At 33.4% G+C, this 18015-nt stretch overlaps 2 protein-coding genes across 4 annotated transcripts in view; one reads left to right on the top strand and one right to left on the bottom strand.

Annotated features, from left to right (window-relative positions):
* LOC120350658 overlaps positions 1-16982 on the top strand; it is an 81250-nt gene extending 64268 nt beyond the window's left edge. The window contains exons 1-13 of one of the 3 annotated variants that reach the window (XM_039425143.1): positions 13-283; positions 592-756; positions 4944-5094; positions 5638-5932; positions 7589-7744; positions 8452-8556; positions 10270-10698; positions 11608-11784; positions 12932-13055; positions 13853-13999; positions 15015-15182; positions 15764-15907; positions 16509-16982. In XM_039425143.1, coding sequence (XP_039281077.1) covers positions 5011-5094; positions 5638-5932; positions 7589-7744; positions 8452-8556; positions 10270-10698; positions 11608-11784; positions 12932-13055; positions 13853-13999; positions 15015-15182; positions 15764-15907; positions 16509-16602 — 1923 coding nt within the window. In that variant the 5' untranslated portion in view covers positions 13-283; positions 592-756; positions 4944-5010 and the 3' untranslated portion in view covers positions 16603-16982. Of the gene's footprint in view, positions 1-12; positions 284-591; positions 757-4943; positions 5095-5637; positions 5933-7588; positions 7745-8451; positions 8557-10269; positions 10699-11607; positions 11785-12931; positions 13056-13852; positions 14000-15014; positions 15183-15763; positions 15908-16508 lie in introns of those variants that run through there. The other 2 variants (XM_039425142.1, XM_039425141.1) reach the window with 2 other exon arrangements.
* Positions 1-18015, bottom strand: part of LOC111061971 (gastrula zinc finger protein XlCGF17.1-like) — a 113833-nt gene that overhangs the window by 75823 nt on the left and 19995 nt on the right. The gene's annotated exons all lie outside the window — the stretch shown is intronic.

Here is an 18015-nt window from a genome sequence, read left to right on the forward strand (position 1 = left end):
GATTCTGATGAATTAAAAAATACTTAACCTCAAACATCCAAACCAAACCAAAATAATTAATTACTGTATTATTATTATTATTTATCATTTTTTGTTAAGATGTTTATAAATCTATTATCAATAAACGTTGACTAATCACACATTGTATTCATAATTTTATTTTGATACCTAATTGAAGCTTGAAAATCAATCTACTGGATAAAAGTAACTTTCATTCTCTCATCATCTTCAGCTTCTCCACAAGCAGAATATTGGGAAAATTTTGTAAATATGCACTCCTTTAGTAATTATTTATATTGATAGCTCAAGTCATTTTAATATGAGTCTTGCCATTAAAAGCCGAATGAATAAACTTGTTAACACCAATTTGTTTCAACATTTCTAAAAATGTAAATGCAATACTCAACTACTTATATTATTCAAATGATCGAATTCGTATCGAAGACGTTTCATATACGGCTCTATTTCGTCAATACTTGTTTTTTCTTCCTCTTCAAGAATAAAATTATCTAGTACAGTTTTTTTACTAGCTTATTTATTTATTTTACTAGCTTATTTATTTTTTATTTCCATCTGTAATTTTGTTTCTAGTGAATATCCACTCAAGGTTTGTGGTTGGCGTATCAACATTTGTGGTGGCTTTCATACTGGTAGCCTTGGTTCAGTACTGGCTGGGACACATTTCCGAGGTTGATGCCGATGGAGAAGGAGGATGTACCATGAATGACACATTATCATCATTATCTACCACTGAAGGTAAAACCCATTGATTATGTTATGTTCGAGCTCTGCTGGTCCTTGACACTTCAATCTATTGAATTTAAACAACTTATTTAATCCATCCAGTAGTTATTAGCCATTAATCGCGATAGCGGAATAAATAAATGACGAGTGACCTGGACGGCTCAGGTCGGGTTTCAGAATTTTCAGGTTGCACTCAATCAATTTCAGGACTTCTTCCATGACTTAAAAAATACAGGCATCTAATGACTTACTTTATGCATACAGCAACAACGAATTTACGTGTCTATTCAAACTCAGGATTGGCCCAAGAAAAATATTTGGCCTTGCTGAGATTCGAACCCAGGGCATCTGGTTTACAAAGCTAGCGTATGAACCATGGCCGATATTGGATGTCATAAATATTACATCGCTCCCACGATATCGGATATTAGATGTCATAGATATTACATCAGTAATCCACTAATATTTTCAATTGTTTCTAGCTCAGGATGTTGTCATTATGATCCCTATGCTTGTGCATGTGTAGTGGAAGAATAGGATATAAAATATCAATATTATGCGCTTTTTGGGGGTCTCAAAAATAATGAGATGTTTTATCATTTAGGAACAGCTGAAAAAATGTGCACTAATATGAATTCATTTTCATAATAATACGTCGTGTCATGATTCCCTAGTTTGGATGATCTTGAATCCAGTTGTTCCTATATCGTGAGAAACAACGATATTCTGTGATTCGATCGGGCTACTCTGTGATTCTGAACAGTTACCTACATGTCCAGAATCACTGATGGTGTGCGTGATACATGTCCCAACTGTGGCGGCGGACCCCACAGCACAGAGCATCTTTTCAGCTGCCCCTCGAAGCCTACACTACTGACAGCCGCCAGCCTCTGGACCGACCCCTGTGTGGCGGTCGGTCCGCTTCCTGGGTCTTGAGGTGGAGGAGGAGTGAAACAACAGGGTTCCCGAAGCTGCTACAACAACAACAACAACATATCTATTTATTTATTTATCTATTCATCATTTACAATCAGTGTTGCTATAGCTTTCAGAGCGAACGGTCGTGCTTTTCGAGTTGCCTTATCTGTATGATAACTGTGATAGTTTGTTAAGCGTGCCATCTCGTACACGATAGTCAATTATTTTTCTGTGTTATTTAATTATTTTTTTGTTTGCCATGGCTGATGTTTGTTACAATTGTGAATCGGATTTCAACAACTCGAAAGATATCCTAGAATGCTTTGGATGTAGGAATTTTTTCCATCCAGAGACCAAAATTCGTACGTTAGAGAATTTTAGAAAACTCGGAGTGAAGAAATCAACTTGGAAGTGCGACGAATGTAAAGAAAAATCTTCTTTAACCGACAGCAACGATCTTGAGTCCACTTTGACAAAAACTATCGAAAACACCCACACTAAGGTATTTCATGTTAAACTCAAAGAGCTGAGTAAAATCATTACGACTCTTAATTCAACTGTTGAAAGTTTGAAATTGTCATTGGAAACTGTGCGCGCAGAAAACAAATCAGTGAAAGAGCAGAGTAAGAAGCTTGAATTTGGAAATATTAAACTTCGAAGAGACATTAATGAAATTCAGCAATACACTCGTTTGGACAACTTGGAGATAGCAGGGTTTCGGAGACGAAAAATGAAAATGTGTACACAATCCTAGAATCTGTTGCTAGAGCGATAATACTCCGTTCAAAAGAGACGATATCTCTGTTGCTCATAGGTTCCTTCTTCTAAAAATAAGACAAAATCTATTATAGTTCGCTTCAAGTCAAGAACTGCCAAAATTAATTGGAAATGTGCGGTGAAAGCAAAGGACACTTGAAAAATGGAGACTTGAACTGAAATCTTCCACCAGGTTATATCTATGTGAACGATCATCTCACTGCATACATCAAATTAATACTGAATAAAGCTAGAGATCTTAAAAAGATTTAAAAATTAGCATATGTCTGGGTGAGTGATGCAAAGAATTCTCATTCGTAAACAGCAAGACTCTCCGGTAAAACGTATAACTAACGAAGATGACCTCAAACCATTTGAATAAATGTATTACTACACTGTATTTACTGGTTTCTATTATTTAAAGACTGATATATATTTAAATGTGGCGATATGTGTCACGAGATGACCGAGCTCTGTATTTTTTTTCTTTCATTAATATTAATAGACTTTCTTATCTCCTTTAACGTTATTTACGTACTTTAACCTTATCTCCTATTTTTTCCTCAGAGTTAATTCTACTCCTCTCAATTCTTTTTCAAATTTCTCCTTTATTACACGGTTTTAAATAGCTTATTTTTCGTTTTCCTATTAATTTTTCCTTCTTATTGTATGGTTCTTATAAATGACCCTGAAGAGCATATTTCTCGTGAGACTTACAATAGCCTACTATTATAATAGAGGATATTTTTCAATCTCAGATTGAGTTGTTTGGTAGTAGTGATACCTTACCTGAACATTATTCACTTAAACATAAGAAGTTTGCGAAGGAATTTTGATAAACTGTCATACATTATCAGTAATTGTTCATTAGAGTTTCATATTATTATCCTCAGTGAGACTTGGGTAGTTGAAGAGAATGATTTTAATTTAATTTGAATGGTCATTCAGTGGTTAACAAGCCAGGTAAAACAAATAAATGTGATGGAATTTGTGTCTTTTTCAAATGTAATTTTATAGTAGATTATTTGGATTACGAAATGAAAGAATCCAACTCAATTCTTTTGGAAGTACAAGTGCCAGGTGCGAAGGATAAGATAATACTCATCGCTGTTTATAGGTCTCCTTCAAACAATGTAGATAATTTTTTTCATTTGTTTGAATGATTGTTTGTATTCTATCAAAAATGAGCCTAATATAATTTTTGCCGGTGACTTGAATATACATCTGAATAAGTCTACGCTTACTACTAATTAATATTTCGGAATTTTTTCTTTGAATGGTTACATAAACAAGCCTACTAGAGTTCAAAACGGCACTGAATCGATTATCGATCACATATTTTTAAAGAATTCCTCTTTCAACACCGACAGTGTATTAAGTTCAGTAATAAAAACAAGCATCACTGATCACTTTTGTGTCAGCATCCACATTGATCTTTCAACTGACAAAATTGTAAGTAAAAATAATTCTGTCAATAAAATAGATTTCAATAAATTAATATTATCTATTGAAACTGAAAACTAGGAAAACCTATTAGATGAAAATTTACATGTGAATGAAGCAATTCAAATTGTAACTGACAAAATATCAAATCACATTGAAATTGCAACAGTTACAGTAAAGATTCCGCATAAATTACAACCCCTTAAACCTTGGTCTTGTTCATTCGATTAGAAAACGGGACAAATTGTTTAAACGCTTTCAAAGCAGCCTTTCAATGACCGTTTAAGAAATGAGTATAAAACTTACAGAAATCTTTTTAATAAATTAATAGAACATAATAAATGTGAGTATTATAAGAACAAAATTAAGGACAAAGAAACAGACTATAGTCCAAAACTTCTTTTCGTGAGAAAACAATATATCGTGAGGCAACTGGAAATGGGAATTTGAATAAGGTCCTGATAATTTAGAAGATCTGGTGTGAATTTAGAAGATCTGTAATACATGTGTAGGGGGATATAACATACTTACACAATAAACAATATTATTGACTGGGGGATTTTTTCAATACACTTGTATTAGAACGGCTTAGCAAGCTAGGATCACCTAGTGTGGGAATCTCAATTCCTGAGCTGAGAGCCAACAGTATGAGTGCAGGATGTATTCAACAACGTTGTACTTTCCTAGCATGGACAGGACAAGATATCGATGTAGGAGGCGCTCGGTAATGTCATGAGTTCCCGGCATAGCCACTCTCAACACTGGATGAATACCCACTGAGCTGGCTAATGTTCCCCAAGAGTAAAACTGGAACTCCGATAGAGAGAATATGCTTCAGCCAAAGAGCCAATTGACGGAGCTCTACACGATAAGAAAAGCGTATCTCTTCTATGTTTGGACATCACAGTCAGCTGCTCCTGTTTTACAGAACTCCCAAATTTAGGTGAAGCAGTCACCTGTTCTTTAGCCGAACTCAACCCCATATTACTTTCTTCCCACTCCTCATTAATTTTATGAACAAAATATCTTTGTGTGGAATTTATCCAACTTTTCATCCATGAAACGTATTTAATTTTTTATAGATGACCGGGAGCCTCAAGAAGTGATAGAAATTTCGGAAATTTTGCCCAATTGCGGCATACCGACAGAATGTCCTCCGGACACTTTTCCGGTGCACATCTACACCGGCCAGGACAAGGACGACAGACCCAAACTGTGCGTTCTGGGAAAATAGTAAGTCACCCTTTTGTTGTTTCAAAAAGATCCAGGGCATCTTTATAGAGTCGGCACCAGTCAGTATAAGCATAAAGAAAATATACAATAAGAAGATAATCCCATCCATGTTCGTTTATGTTTGAAATTTCAAGCCGATTACTTGCGACTTCTGTATATTATTACTGTTCTGGCTGGGTAAGAGTTTAAGAACGGCACAGTATGAGAGAATACCAGCGTCATATAGCTTCATGAAAAAGAAAATAGGAAAATCATCTTGGGATAACAGTGAAATTTTGAATATAAACCCCATATATAGTAGGATATCTTCTTATGCTATCTCTTCTCTATAGTAGTGAACTCGTAATTTAATTTCTTTAATAGAAATAAATGGGACTGCTAGCCTTTTCTTTGACTCCTAACCTTTGTTTCTGTAAATTTGTTCTTTTTCTCTTAATGAATTATTGAGAGTGTATTCTGGAATTGGATTTTATAGTGTTGTAGGCGTATATCTTTTCTTGTATGTAACATAATTATTAATTGTTTTTGTCCTGTAAATGTGAGATGATTGAGAACGTCTGGTTCAATTCATTTGCATTTGACGGCAGTGTGATAAGCGGGAACATGGCGACGAGCGGTGGTGGCGGGGGAGGGCGGGGCCTGAACGTGGCCTTGGTGGAGACGCGACACATGAGCATTGTCTCGGTGCAGAACTTCGACCTCTACAGTCAGAACAGCTCGGCGCTCGAGTCCTGGCTGGACGAGCGAGTGAGAGAGCGTGATATCATCATCGCTTTCACTTTCGACGAGGCCTCCAAGGAGCTCAGCAAGAAGGCCAAGGCCTCGCTCTACAAGCTCGGTGCGTTCTAACATTATAAGTAATCAATTGATTTGTTTATTATTGATACAAGTTATTGCTTAGTAGAAAATAAGATTGACAATCGTCATACAGTGCAGTACAAAAAAATTACACATATCGTAATGCAAACAATAGGCATAACAATTTATAACTATGCTAATTATTTATTAATCACTAGTTCACTAGCTACTATACAAGAGATTCACATCAAACTTCCAGCGCATATAATTTTAAAGGAATGCTGACAGAAAAAAATCTTCAGACAGGTTAGCCAAGTCGACGATAGTGAGATTGACGTTATAGAATCTGTAGAAATTATAAGATGACATAGTTGCCAGTTTAATTTTCGACCATCTTCTGCAGTTTGAAATCATCCACCTGGCATTTTGAATTGAATTCCACTATGAATACCGTGTTTCCTAAGGCTGGCCACCAACGACAGGACATGTGTATACTTATTTTATATATGCATGATGAACATGTGTATACACATGTCCTGTCGTTAGCTGGCCAGCCTTATGGGCCTTTGCGATTGGAAGTAAAGGAGAGTATCACCCCCCTGCCCCCTCACAAAAAATGTGTGATTTTCGGTATGACATAAACGTCTCGGAATTATTAATGAAAGCTCTAAGATTTTGGAGTTCTGTATATTTATAAAAAACAACGTTGCTAAGAGTATTTACTGAAAAGTTTTTGTGATCTATGAAAAAAGTAAAACCGAATCAAATTGATTTAATATGCATGAAAATATTGTCAATCAATGAATTGATTGAGAAAAAAACATTTCATATCAAATCAGTTATTCTCACTTTGTCAAAAATATAATAGTTTCATAAACTCAATTGAATTTCAATTATTGGTGTGAAAACATTCAGCTGCAGTGAGATTGATTTAGAGAACCGATTGCTACCACAGGACATAGTTGTGACATTTAGATTTTAGAGGAACGATTGATACCACAGTGCATAGTTTTAGTTCAACATCCAGTAACTCATATCTGATCTATGAATGAAATGATGGATGTTCGCACGTATTATAGTGATTTGAACAGAATTCTTTTAATAATTCTGTTCTAGTTGTTATTTTCACACCTTTCATCCAGGAACAGTTTTCTCATTTCATTTTCTTTGATCTATCTTTTCGTTTTTGTGTGTTCCTGTTCCAAAACAAACCATTAATTTGAATTAGAATAATTTTCATTTATTTATTGGAAAAATTGTCACATTAATTCTAATTCTAAAACGTTTTTATTGCCGTGAACAAATACAATGACAAAGTCATCAGGATAACATTAAAGAGACATCATCATACATACATTATGATTACAGTTTAATTACATCACATTCGAGTATTATTCATTCGACAATTTAATAAAAAAAAAAATTAGCCACAGTAGGTCCAACTTGAAAAAAATACAGTAGAAATGTCAAGAAGCAAATACAAACTGCCATTGTGTAAGGCAATATAAAATAACAATTCCAGAATAAGTTTAATCTTACAAAAGCCTGAAAGCCGCAAATCAAACCGAAATTGATCCAAGTGTATTGTAAAGTTGGATCCCATTCATTCATACTTCTGTTGAAGCATCATCCTTAAGTTATTGGTATTCATATTTTACAAAATATACATTATATTAATGCATTTTTATACATTCAGGGAGCGGCAAAATCCAAGACTTGCAGTTCAGATCTCAGTGGTACATGATCTCACAAAAAGGCATCAAAGGCTTCACAGCTCTGGAGCGGCTGACCTTCGCCAAGAATGATCACTGGGGTGAAGCCATCGACGAGAGGATGTGTGTTCCCAAGCAAAGTGAGTTATTATGTATTCATGTCATTCCTTCTTTTAATTTACTTACAGAGTTGATAGGTAAACAAGATTATTGATAAACAAGATAAGCAATGATCTATTAATAGATCAACGTGATTAGTATATACATTTATTAATTAGATTAATTCGAACGTTGAATACTCCCTAGCTGGTTATACCATGATAACACTGGGAGTTGGCGTCAAGACGCCCATAATCGAGCTCTAATTCATAAATTTGAAAATTCGAATTGATCAGCCATTGACCATTGAACTTCCTAATCAAGTTTCAGTTTTCTCCTCAATTATTTCGAAGTTTGTCTTGGAAGCATTGTATAGGAATAAAGCTCAAACGAAATTCTCAATTGACTTGAATGTATACAACCTAAATGAATTCACTTTGAAATAATTAGGGAGCAATAGAAAGATTGATCAGAAAACACGATGGCTGAAGAGCAGTTGATAAAAAGATCAGTTCAATTTTCATTCCAAAACAGGATTGAATAAAAATGTAAATAAATCACTGTGCAAAAGTATCCATAGTATTTAGTAGCACTAATTCTGATTCTATTTCAATTTAATATATTCCATCATGCTCGTATATGTTACAGATAAATAAAATCAAAGTTATGGTTATTTATATTCATTTTAGGTGTGTTATAAAATTTGGACTAAACTACAATGATTATATTTTTTGTATATTTGTTTTAGTACCTTCAGTGGCCATCACTCCTGATCCATATCCGAGGAAGAACACCGTTCGGGAGAAAGTATGCCGTGAAGTGATTCAACTTCAGTGTACAGACTTTTGTGCAGGTCTGTGCTTCAGCATTTTGTATATCAATTTTCAGGAATAAATTAATACTTGGCTGAGAAATTCTTGATCTATAGCTATAGAAATCTCAAGTTATTAAGGTGATAAAATGAAAAGACTTGAGCCCAGTCGTTCTTCATCATATTAACTTTTACTGCTGTAAAATGAGATCCCAATTTCATTCAATTTGTTTATTGATTCTGATAGAATCGCTCCCTTTTGAGTTTATATGATGGATAATTGATTTTGTAATTGCAACCAGAAGTTGAAGTTGTCACCCAGAAAGTACGCTACTTATGTAATCGAAGAACAACAAGTAACTAAGTTAAACTGTTATACCATTATTCAATGGGATTTCACTTTGATCTTCAGATAATTGAAGTTTGAGCATCGAAAACCGAATGGAGGAATGGAGCTATATAACTTGTACTGTATGATAGATCTTATATTAGGTTGAAATAAAAGTATATGTGAGAGTGTTTCATTCAGATACATTTTCGGGTTAAAGAAACGAGACGGGGCCGCCGAAAACAATGGATGGACAGGTAGAAGCTCTAGTGACCCTTCAGTGGTCGCCTATTCCTATTGAATTTCGACATTTTCATGGTCTATTGTTAAGGTTTCCTCTCCGTGGAATAGTTATGTGGACCAGTCTGGTTACTTGAAGGCAATTTCAGTTATAAACCAGAGGTAGCATACAGTGATTGGATAAACACACCACACATTACTATCGATGATGAGTACAAATTTAGTCAAACGTACGTGATGTGTAAAGCCCACATCGAGTTTTGGACGTGCATTTGTTTGCCGTCCTTATAAATTCTACGAGATTGAATGGAACTTGACAAACATATGATACACATCACATATGATACACATCATATGTTGCCAAGTTTCGGGGAGTCCGATCTCACTAGGCATGAAACCTGCATCACTGTAGAAAAAGTTGTGTTCAGTCTAATAGAATTCAAAAGGAAGCCAATAAATTGTACGTTCAATAAGTATCGAATTGTATGTAACTCTAGTTTGTCTGTATACAGCTTGTGATCAAGTTCAGTTTCATCAAATGAACCATTGGGAATAATACAATTACAAATACTGGATCACTAACTTAGATTCAATAATAATTGTAGAAAATACAAGTAACAGATGTAAGGTGCAAAGTAATAGATAAGTTGGTGCTACAAGCTACCTGCTAGAATTGCATTCAAGAAACCACACGGAGCCACTAATGAGGGAATGAAGCAATAAAGACAATAAAGTATGCTAGTCGAGAGTTGCAGGATGCACCTTTTCGGGACAATAGCCCAGTGCACAGGTAGCGCGGCCCCATCTTCTTTCTTTTACCCACATTTTCCAATGTCAATTCTAGAGGAACTGGCATTGGTTCCTTGAGAGAAGGCTGATTTTCTTTCCAATATTGTTATGTGTCCACCTAATAAATATCATGAATAAATAATATCAGTAAGCTGAACGGTTTCTATGGTGTCAGTTACAGTATTTACTCAACATTTTGTATTCCATTTGGATCTTTACGCTGTAATAAGTTTAATAAAGCCTTATTTCTATCAATATATTGATTTTATCAAATGAAAGGTTTTTGGGGAAAGCCCCCATTTCCTAATTAATTGTTAGTTCCCCATTTAGCAACCATATTTAATGTGATTAAGCTAACTCAAACGGAACCTAAGTAATGTTTGTGTTGTATTTTACAGCTGACAGCCAGCACGAAGTGTTTTCGCCGGCATTGTTGACGAATCGCAGCCTGATTGGTAACCCTGTCTTCTCGAGTCCCATTGTGGTGGTGGGCTCGCCACAGCTCAGTTCATTAGTGCTGACGTTGCAAAGTCTCGTTCATCAGCCTGGCATACATGCGCCCAGTGTGCTCGTTGTCTATGGCCAAGGTCAAACTCAAGATCAAACTAGTTTCAAAGGTCAAACCAGGTTTCAAGGACATATACAAGCTCAAGGCCGCAGCGACTACTCAACAGCAGCTAACTTGTTGAACGGTCAAGGTCATCCTAAAGGTCAAGCTCAACCCCAAGGTGATAGGAAGTCTCAAGGTCACAGCGACTATTCTACAGTCATCAATCTGTTCTCCTTTCAGGCAGTGCCTGTCAATGTTACCTCGGATGACACTAGGGGTGAGTATTGATAATAATATTATTCAGGGATGAGTATCATTTATTTTTTGTGAAATAGTTATCTTTCTATTGATAAAAAATGTTTGAAGCTATTACAAGCACAAATTTATTAATATAATCACAGTTTACCAGAGATCGATAATGGTGAACCAACTAAAATCGGTAACTGTTTATTTAAAAAGTTTTTTGTTGTGATACTATAAAGTATTTGTATTTGTTTTATTTATTTACTCTTATGGCTTTTATTGGCAGAGAGATCCTTTCGGATATTCTGCCTTGCCGTATTACCCAATGTCATTTCCTATCAACACTCAAGTTTATAGGTTATGTCTTGGGTTCTTCATTTTTCTCACTAAAAATTTGCACTTTCACTTCCTGAGTTCCTATTTTATAAATTTTAAAATCAAGAAAACTATTTTTAAACACAAAATCACATTTAAAAGGCAAAAACTATAAAAATTTTGATGATAATATTGAACTGAAAATTTCACATTACAATTTTTATATTTGATAATATTACTCCATTCATTTATGGAAGTGCAAATAATTGAAATGATGAGGAGAAGAAAATGAGATGTGTTTTTCAGAAACTCTTCTGAATTTAGGTGAATAACCTTGCATGAAATAATTTGATTATGTGTGAAATTTTTGGGTTTTGGATTTGTTTTTGGTTTGCTGTATATCTTTCAATAGTTCGATAGAATTTTAGAGAGGTATAATGATTTGGCCTGAATTTCTTGTTATTAGAGAGAAATTTTGTTTCCATTTAACTTTTTTTTTATTTTGAAGTTTTTTTCAAGATGGTCAGATTCATGTATGAACTCTTTGGTTTTATTTGTAGCTAGTTCCTTGTTTGGAGACTTTTCAATAAATATTTGATTCATTGAATTTTTATTGATATTGTTCCAGATTACATACGGAAGGGTGTTGAAACTGCGAAAGAGCGTTTTCCAAATAAGAAATACGTGATTGTGATCGAAGAGGGTGTTATAGTGTCTCCTGACTTTCTGCACTATATGGCACAAATGGTGTCAGTTTTGGAAAAAGATACAACAGTTCTGGCTATTTCCGCATGGAATCCGAATGGTAAGCTGCAATAGTTCATTCATTAATTTATTTATTCAGTCATGTACAATTATTACACGTATATGAGAAGGCACAACAGGCCTATGCCCAAAACTGTCTCTACTCAAATTTTTTATACTATAGTCAAAATGTAGGTTAAGCTACTATTACTTATTAAAATAAGAATTAACACTTCAAAAACAAATAAATCTTCAACCAAAAATAGATATAATGAATTACTAAATCTCACAGAATTGAAAACAATTATTCAAAAGATCTAAATTTCGAATAAAAACTGAGAAATTTTGAACCGAAAACTTCAGGCTCTATTTGAAGCGAACTATTCGATCACTAATATTGATCTATTTCTGTAAAACATTCAATATAAACTTATAATATCCTATGACTATGATGATAATTAATTTCATTGTATTCAAATTAATGTCTAAAAGTTTGAGCTGTGTCTGTTTTTCCTTCCCTAATCATTCCTATGATTTCTGATCGTCAAACTAGAGAATTAATAAATTATTATCATTCATGGAGATAAATTGAGTTAACTTTATTAGATGATTGGACACAATTTTAATCTTGATGCAATGCAATAGGAAATTCAGTTCAGTAATGGCTTCGCTGAGAATGATACCTCATGAGCCTTGGGATTTTGCATGGGATGAGAGAACCTACTGTAGTGTTATCCTTACAGTACTCATAGGTGTATTCCGAACCACTGGGAATGATTTTTCAGATAATAGCTGTCTGTTCGCAGAACCTCAAGCAGACACCCTGTTAGCGAGGGAATTGATCTCTATCTCAATATGTGCTATGAGAATTCCACAACGACCACAAACTTGGATTTTAATAATGACCGTTTGTTTTCCAGCGCTTCTAACTTTCATGCAACAAAGTATCTTTCTGTTGGTTAGGAACCCACCTAATTGTGTGAAACTTTCATCAAATACAATCGAGAAAGATTTTAGTCTCTACTATTATTTATTATCTTATCCATAATACTACTATTATCTGCCTACATGAATTAGTACGAATCCTACAATGCAATGCTGAGAATCATAAAAACATCAACCTCACTGAGAACAGATAGGTTATTCACTTTTTGTGATTTATCAGTTTGATATTATGTGCTTTTATAAGTTATTAATTTATTTTGCAGGTTATGTAAATGTGTCGAGTAATCCGTACTTGGCATACAGGAGTGAGGACCGCCCTCAATATGCTTACATGGTGCCTTTCAATGCCTTCTACGCCAATAAACTCACTCAAAACTGTTCAAAACAGTAAGTAGCTTTCAATGTTCAAATTAACTAAAGCTAATTTTAAAGCAATTGAAAAAATCAAATATTAAAATAATTTAAACACAGTTTTTAATTAGTTAATGGAGAAATATTTCAATAAATCTACAGTATCTCTATCTTGATCTCCCACAGAAGATTAATCAATTATTTGTGTAAAAAAGAAACTGTAGTCCAAAAAATCATTATTATCTTCACTCATATTGTAACCTTTTTGGTCAACTGTTGCCCAAATATTGTGTGTAGGTGTTCCTGAATACAAAGTTGATATAAATCAGCATTCGTCTTGATTTATAGGAAAGATTGGCTCCAGAGCTGAAAAGTGAAAACTTTATTTCAAACTAGCAGGTAACCCGTGCTCCGTAAGATTCTAATTAAAAACTTGACAAACTGAAAACTTGACGTAAATAAATCTTGAAGAATTGAACTATCCTCGGTTAATTAAGAGTCTATATGCAAAATTTCAAGTTAATCAGTCCAGTAGTTCAGACGTGATGATGCGTCAAACATAATTTTCCTATCCCGTACGTGTATAATTCAGTTCTTTCCTTTTTATAATTTAGATTACAATAGAATATTCAATCAATAACCAAATAGGTTTTAATTATAATTCTAGGCATTTCTCAAGTAAGTTATTGAGACTTACAGAAACCGCTTTGTATTTGCATTCGATAGTCTTAATATTCTTCTAATTGCTGATAAAGTATATCAACTAGTACTACTGAGGATAATACTATATCTACGTTTCAATAAATTAAAACAATTTTTTATTTTAATTGCAGATCTCATCGCGAAACGTCCAGCAACTCCTCAGAAGCTGTTGATATAATTTATCCCGAAGTATCACGGGTGCTAAAAAGACCGTTGGATATACTTCTTAGTGGCAAACCATACGCCTACCATTTGGACATTCCACGCTCCACTAACATGTAAATAATATCATTATTTATAACATTTTTCTGAACTATTTATACAAGGAACTATTCAACTTTCTGTAACATGTGATGACTGTGCTATTAGTAATTTTAACTGTTTAACAGCATTAAGGGCCGGTTTCCGAGCTCGGGATTTAGCTAAGTTTAAGTCTTTAAACAGCTGGAGTCAGAAAATTGGCTTTCCGAAATGGGGCGTAGTCGCAGTCCACGTTTAAATTGTATTTCGAAAAACTAAAATTTCAATTTCAATTTTTTAGGAAAAAATTGTTTTATTTCGTCAAGGAAAAACGTTTCCAATCATAGAAAAGAGAAAATAAATATTATAATAAAAGCTGCAACTACGCTCCGTTTCGGAAAGCCAATTTTCTGACACCAGCTGTTTAAAGTCTAGAACTTAGCTAAATCCCGAAATTGGAAACCGGCCCTAAATTGAGTATTAATTTTTCAAAAACAGGTTGTAATTTCTCAAACGTCTTGTTTGAAAGCTAGTGTTGATTTACTTTGTTTAGATTCCTAGTGATTCATAACATCTTTAGACTACGACTTATGAATTATCACTTTATTGATTTTTTAAAATAAAAATATATGTGGTGCAAGAAACACTAAGAACTTACACTTGTAGCACATATTTTGCAATCTTATCCAAATTCGGAAGAGAAATAGCTTAATCTAAAATTATTTTCCTTTCTCAAGAATGATGTGCTTTTTGTAAGAATAACGAATAAAGACAACCAGATAGTGTTGTATATGTTCTTTTAGGTATGCTATTCTGGCACAGCTATTCGATCTGATGCAACCCGTATTACAATCTACTTAATGCAGTTTACTCTATGTAATTTTACATGAAATTACAAAATGATATAATTAGTCTTAGTACAACTGTCGATTAATACAGTATGCAGTATCGATTACATTATTCAATAGAAATTTGTCTTCTTTTCTAAAACTGATTCTTATCTGATCTCATCAGTGTTCCATGTTTTTTTCAAATTGTTTTTTTTTGTTGCAGAGACCCAGCAGTGTGGATAGAGAAGCCTGAATGCATGATTATGGACCGCTATGTAGAGCATTTGGAGTCGTTTCTTAATCAAAGCAGAGAGTTTGTGATTGCCAATGAAGATATTGCAAGTTGTCCATCCAACTTTCCCATTTCAAATATCCTATTCAACGATATGAGGTAAGTGTATTTTGATTCCAAATAGTGTTTTCAAATCTTCATTGCCCAAAAGTGAAATTACAAAAACAAATAGAATGAAATATTCGTTATAGGCGGATTTAAGACTATTATAGTAGTATAAACTTACTATTATACCAGTGGTATTTCTTACCACTCAACTATGCAAATCGACTCAAGGAAACAAATCTCCTTTATAGCTTTGAGAAATACATGAGAAAATCGATTCAAGGAAACAAATCTCCTTTATAGCTTAGAGAAATACATGAGAAAATCGATTCAAGGAAACAAATCTCCTTTATAGCTTTGAGAAATGCATGAGAAAATCGATTCAAGGAAACAAATATCCTTTATAGCTTTGAGAAATACATGAGAAAAACGATTCAAGGAAACAAATTTCCTTGATATCTTTGAAAAATACCTGAGAAATATACTTTCTATACAAAAATACTCTAGTCCATCCTCCTCTTTATTGTTCTTCTTACATCATCTTCCCGTTTTCAACCGATCCTTCTCTTTTTATCTTTTTTTGTTGAGTGTCTACAATGCAACAATTTTGTGATGCTCGTATATAAACTTTTCAGAAACCACTCGATCATTACCATGTATTACAAAGAGTCGAACAGTGATAATCACACCGTTCTAAGAGCTCTAGCTGGCTGTTTCGGGTTGAGATTTCCCAGCGACAATAATCCAACACCTCCGGGCCTTTTTAGAGGCATTCTTAGGTCAGTAAAAACATTTATATTTATACCGTATCTTATGTTCATTATCATTGTTTTCATAGGTATTAGTCACGTATAAATACACAATTTCATGTTATTGTACTTTCTTTTTCAAATACATTTTTTTAATACAAAGTTAAAAACATAGATAAATACTTTTATAAATCTATTCTCATTTATATACTTGTTTACTTTATATCATCTATTCGTTATCTACTTGTACCATTCATTTTTATTATGAAGAAAAGTTCAACATTACCATATCACATTATTCAATTTCTCACAAAATACTGAAGTTGAAGAAAATGCATAGCAAATGTGCATTTTTTCTCTATTCGCTCCTCAGATTTTGTCTATCAACTTTGCGATTTATCCCAAACTGTGTTTTCTTTTCCTGTCTATTTTTTACTGAAACTATAGCAACTTAAGAAATCTTGTAACTGTGGCAATTCAAGAAATATCGAAGAAGAGGAGACTCTGTCTTCTATCTCCTGAATGTTACATTTGTTGGTCTTGTGCAATTGATACATTAATAGGTAAAAATGTTATGTCTTTTTCGCTTTCTTGATTAACTTTCTCATATATATTTTGTTCCTTTTACCAGGTTCACATTCAACAATAGACATGTGATGCTGATCGAATCCAAATCTCAATTTTATAAGCCGAAACAAAATATCGTTGAAAATAAATCCATGTGAAGATGAGATTTCTCCTATTGTCTCATGCAAGTACAGTACTACACAATTATAAATAACTTGATATTTTAAAGTTTCTGATGAGAATTGAAAATAGTGTGATATCTCGTTTTTTATTTTTCAATGAATCCTACAAATTCTTGATTTCTGGTATAAAAATATTATTGAACTGGACATTTTTTAGATTGTGTGAAAGTGGATACCTAATCTTATTTCGGACTATTTTATTCTTTACAAATTTGGGTGAGAAATATTTCAATGTCCACCTTCCTTCTCTCCCAATGATTCCAATGATAATTGTACAATAATGAAAAATAACTAAATAAATCATCGTTTTTTATAAATATTGTGTATTTTTGTTAGCTTCAATAGACTAACAAATTTCGACTTCTATATAATAGCCTCTCATCGACTGCTTTTATTCCGTTCTATTAATTTTGAAAACTAAATATGGAATTTAGAATCTAGTTGAATATAGAATCTATTATTTTTAAAATTAGTCGATTATAGAAGAGGGAATGAAATAATGTAAATAAATAAGGCAAATCTAATTCAAATATTTTTAATGCTATAAATTTCCAATAGCTATTCATACAACCAATTCATATCGATCTTAAAAGAGGACTATTGATAAACTAATACAATAAACCATTTACACAAAAGTTTGAAAATTGTTGTCTATAAGTGACAAAAAAAATTGCCAGTGGATTACCGTAGGCACATCAATACTGTTTTTACAAAAATAATTATGACTTAAAAATGCTACTTATATCTAGTTGAAAAAATACTTTTATTTATACAAATTTGCATGGCCTTGCCATTAAGTTAGAGAAACTAACTTTATTGGACAAGTTTTCTCCAAACTCCAGCCATATTTGGAAGGAGTTTCCTCTTAGAAATGTCTCACTCCGGGAATAGTGCTGACTGCTTCATTATTGTCACCAGAAGTTTGAACGGCAAAATAGACTTGCTTGCCAACTGCTACCGAAATGTGCGAAACCGTCAGGCCTTTGCTGCTCAACTCACCTACAATCAAACAAAACAAAAATGTAAGATTGAAAAATTATACAGAAGTAAAGTATTGTGATAAAAGAGTTCAATTGATACATGTGCAGAACAAAGTGCCTTTTTGTAAGTTAATCAAGGAAAAAGAGCAACTTTTACTAAAACTTCATGACTGATAACTGATTTAATTGAATTTGAAATATTTTCATTATCAAAAAAGGTGGTAGAGTTGAAAAAATACTCCACTTCTAAAACTAGTGTCTGTGTTTGAAGAGGGGTATCATAGTTTCAAACAAAACTATCTACTATCAACTAACTATTTTGTTCTATGAGAGCAAAATTAAATTAAGTTATTCAATTTAAAAAAAATCATAAAATTGATGTAGTGTTACAACTGTCTTATTTGAAAAT

The sequence above is a fragment of the Nilaparvata lugens genome, chromosome 3, assembly GCF_014356525.2.
Source record: "Nilaparvata lugens isolate BPH chromosome 3, ASM1435652v1, whole genome shotgun sequence".
NCBI classification, from domain to species: domain Eukaryota; kingdom Metazoa; phylum Arthropoda; class Insecta; order Hemiptera; family Delphacidae; genus Nilaparvata; species Nilaparvata lugens.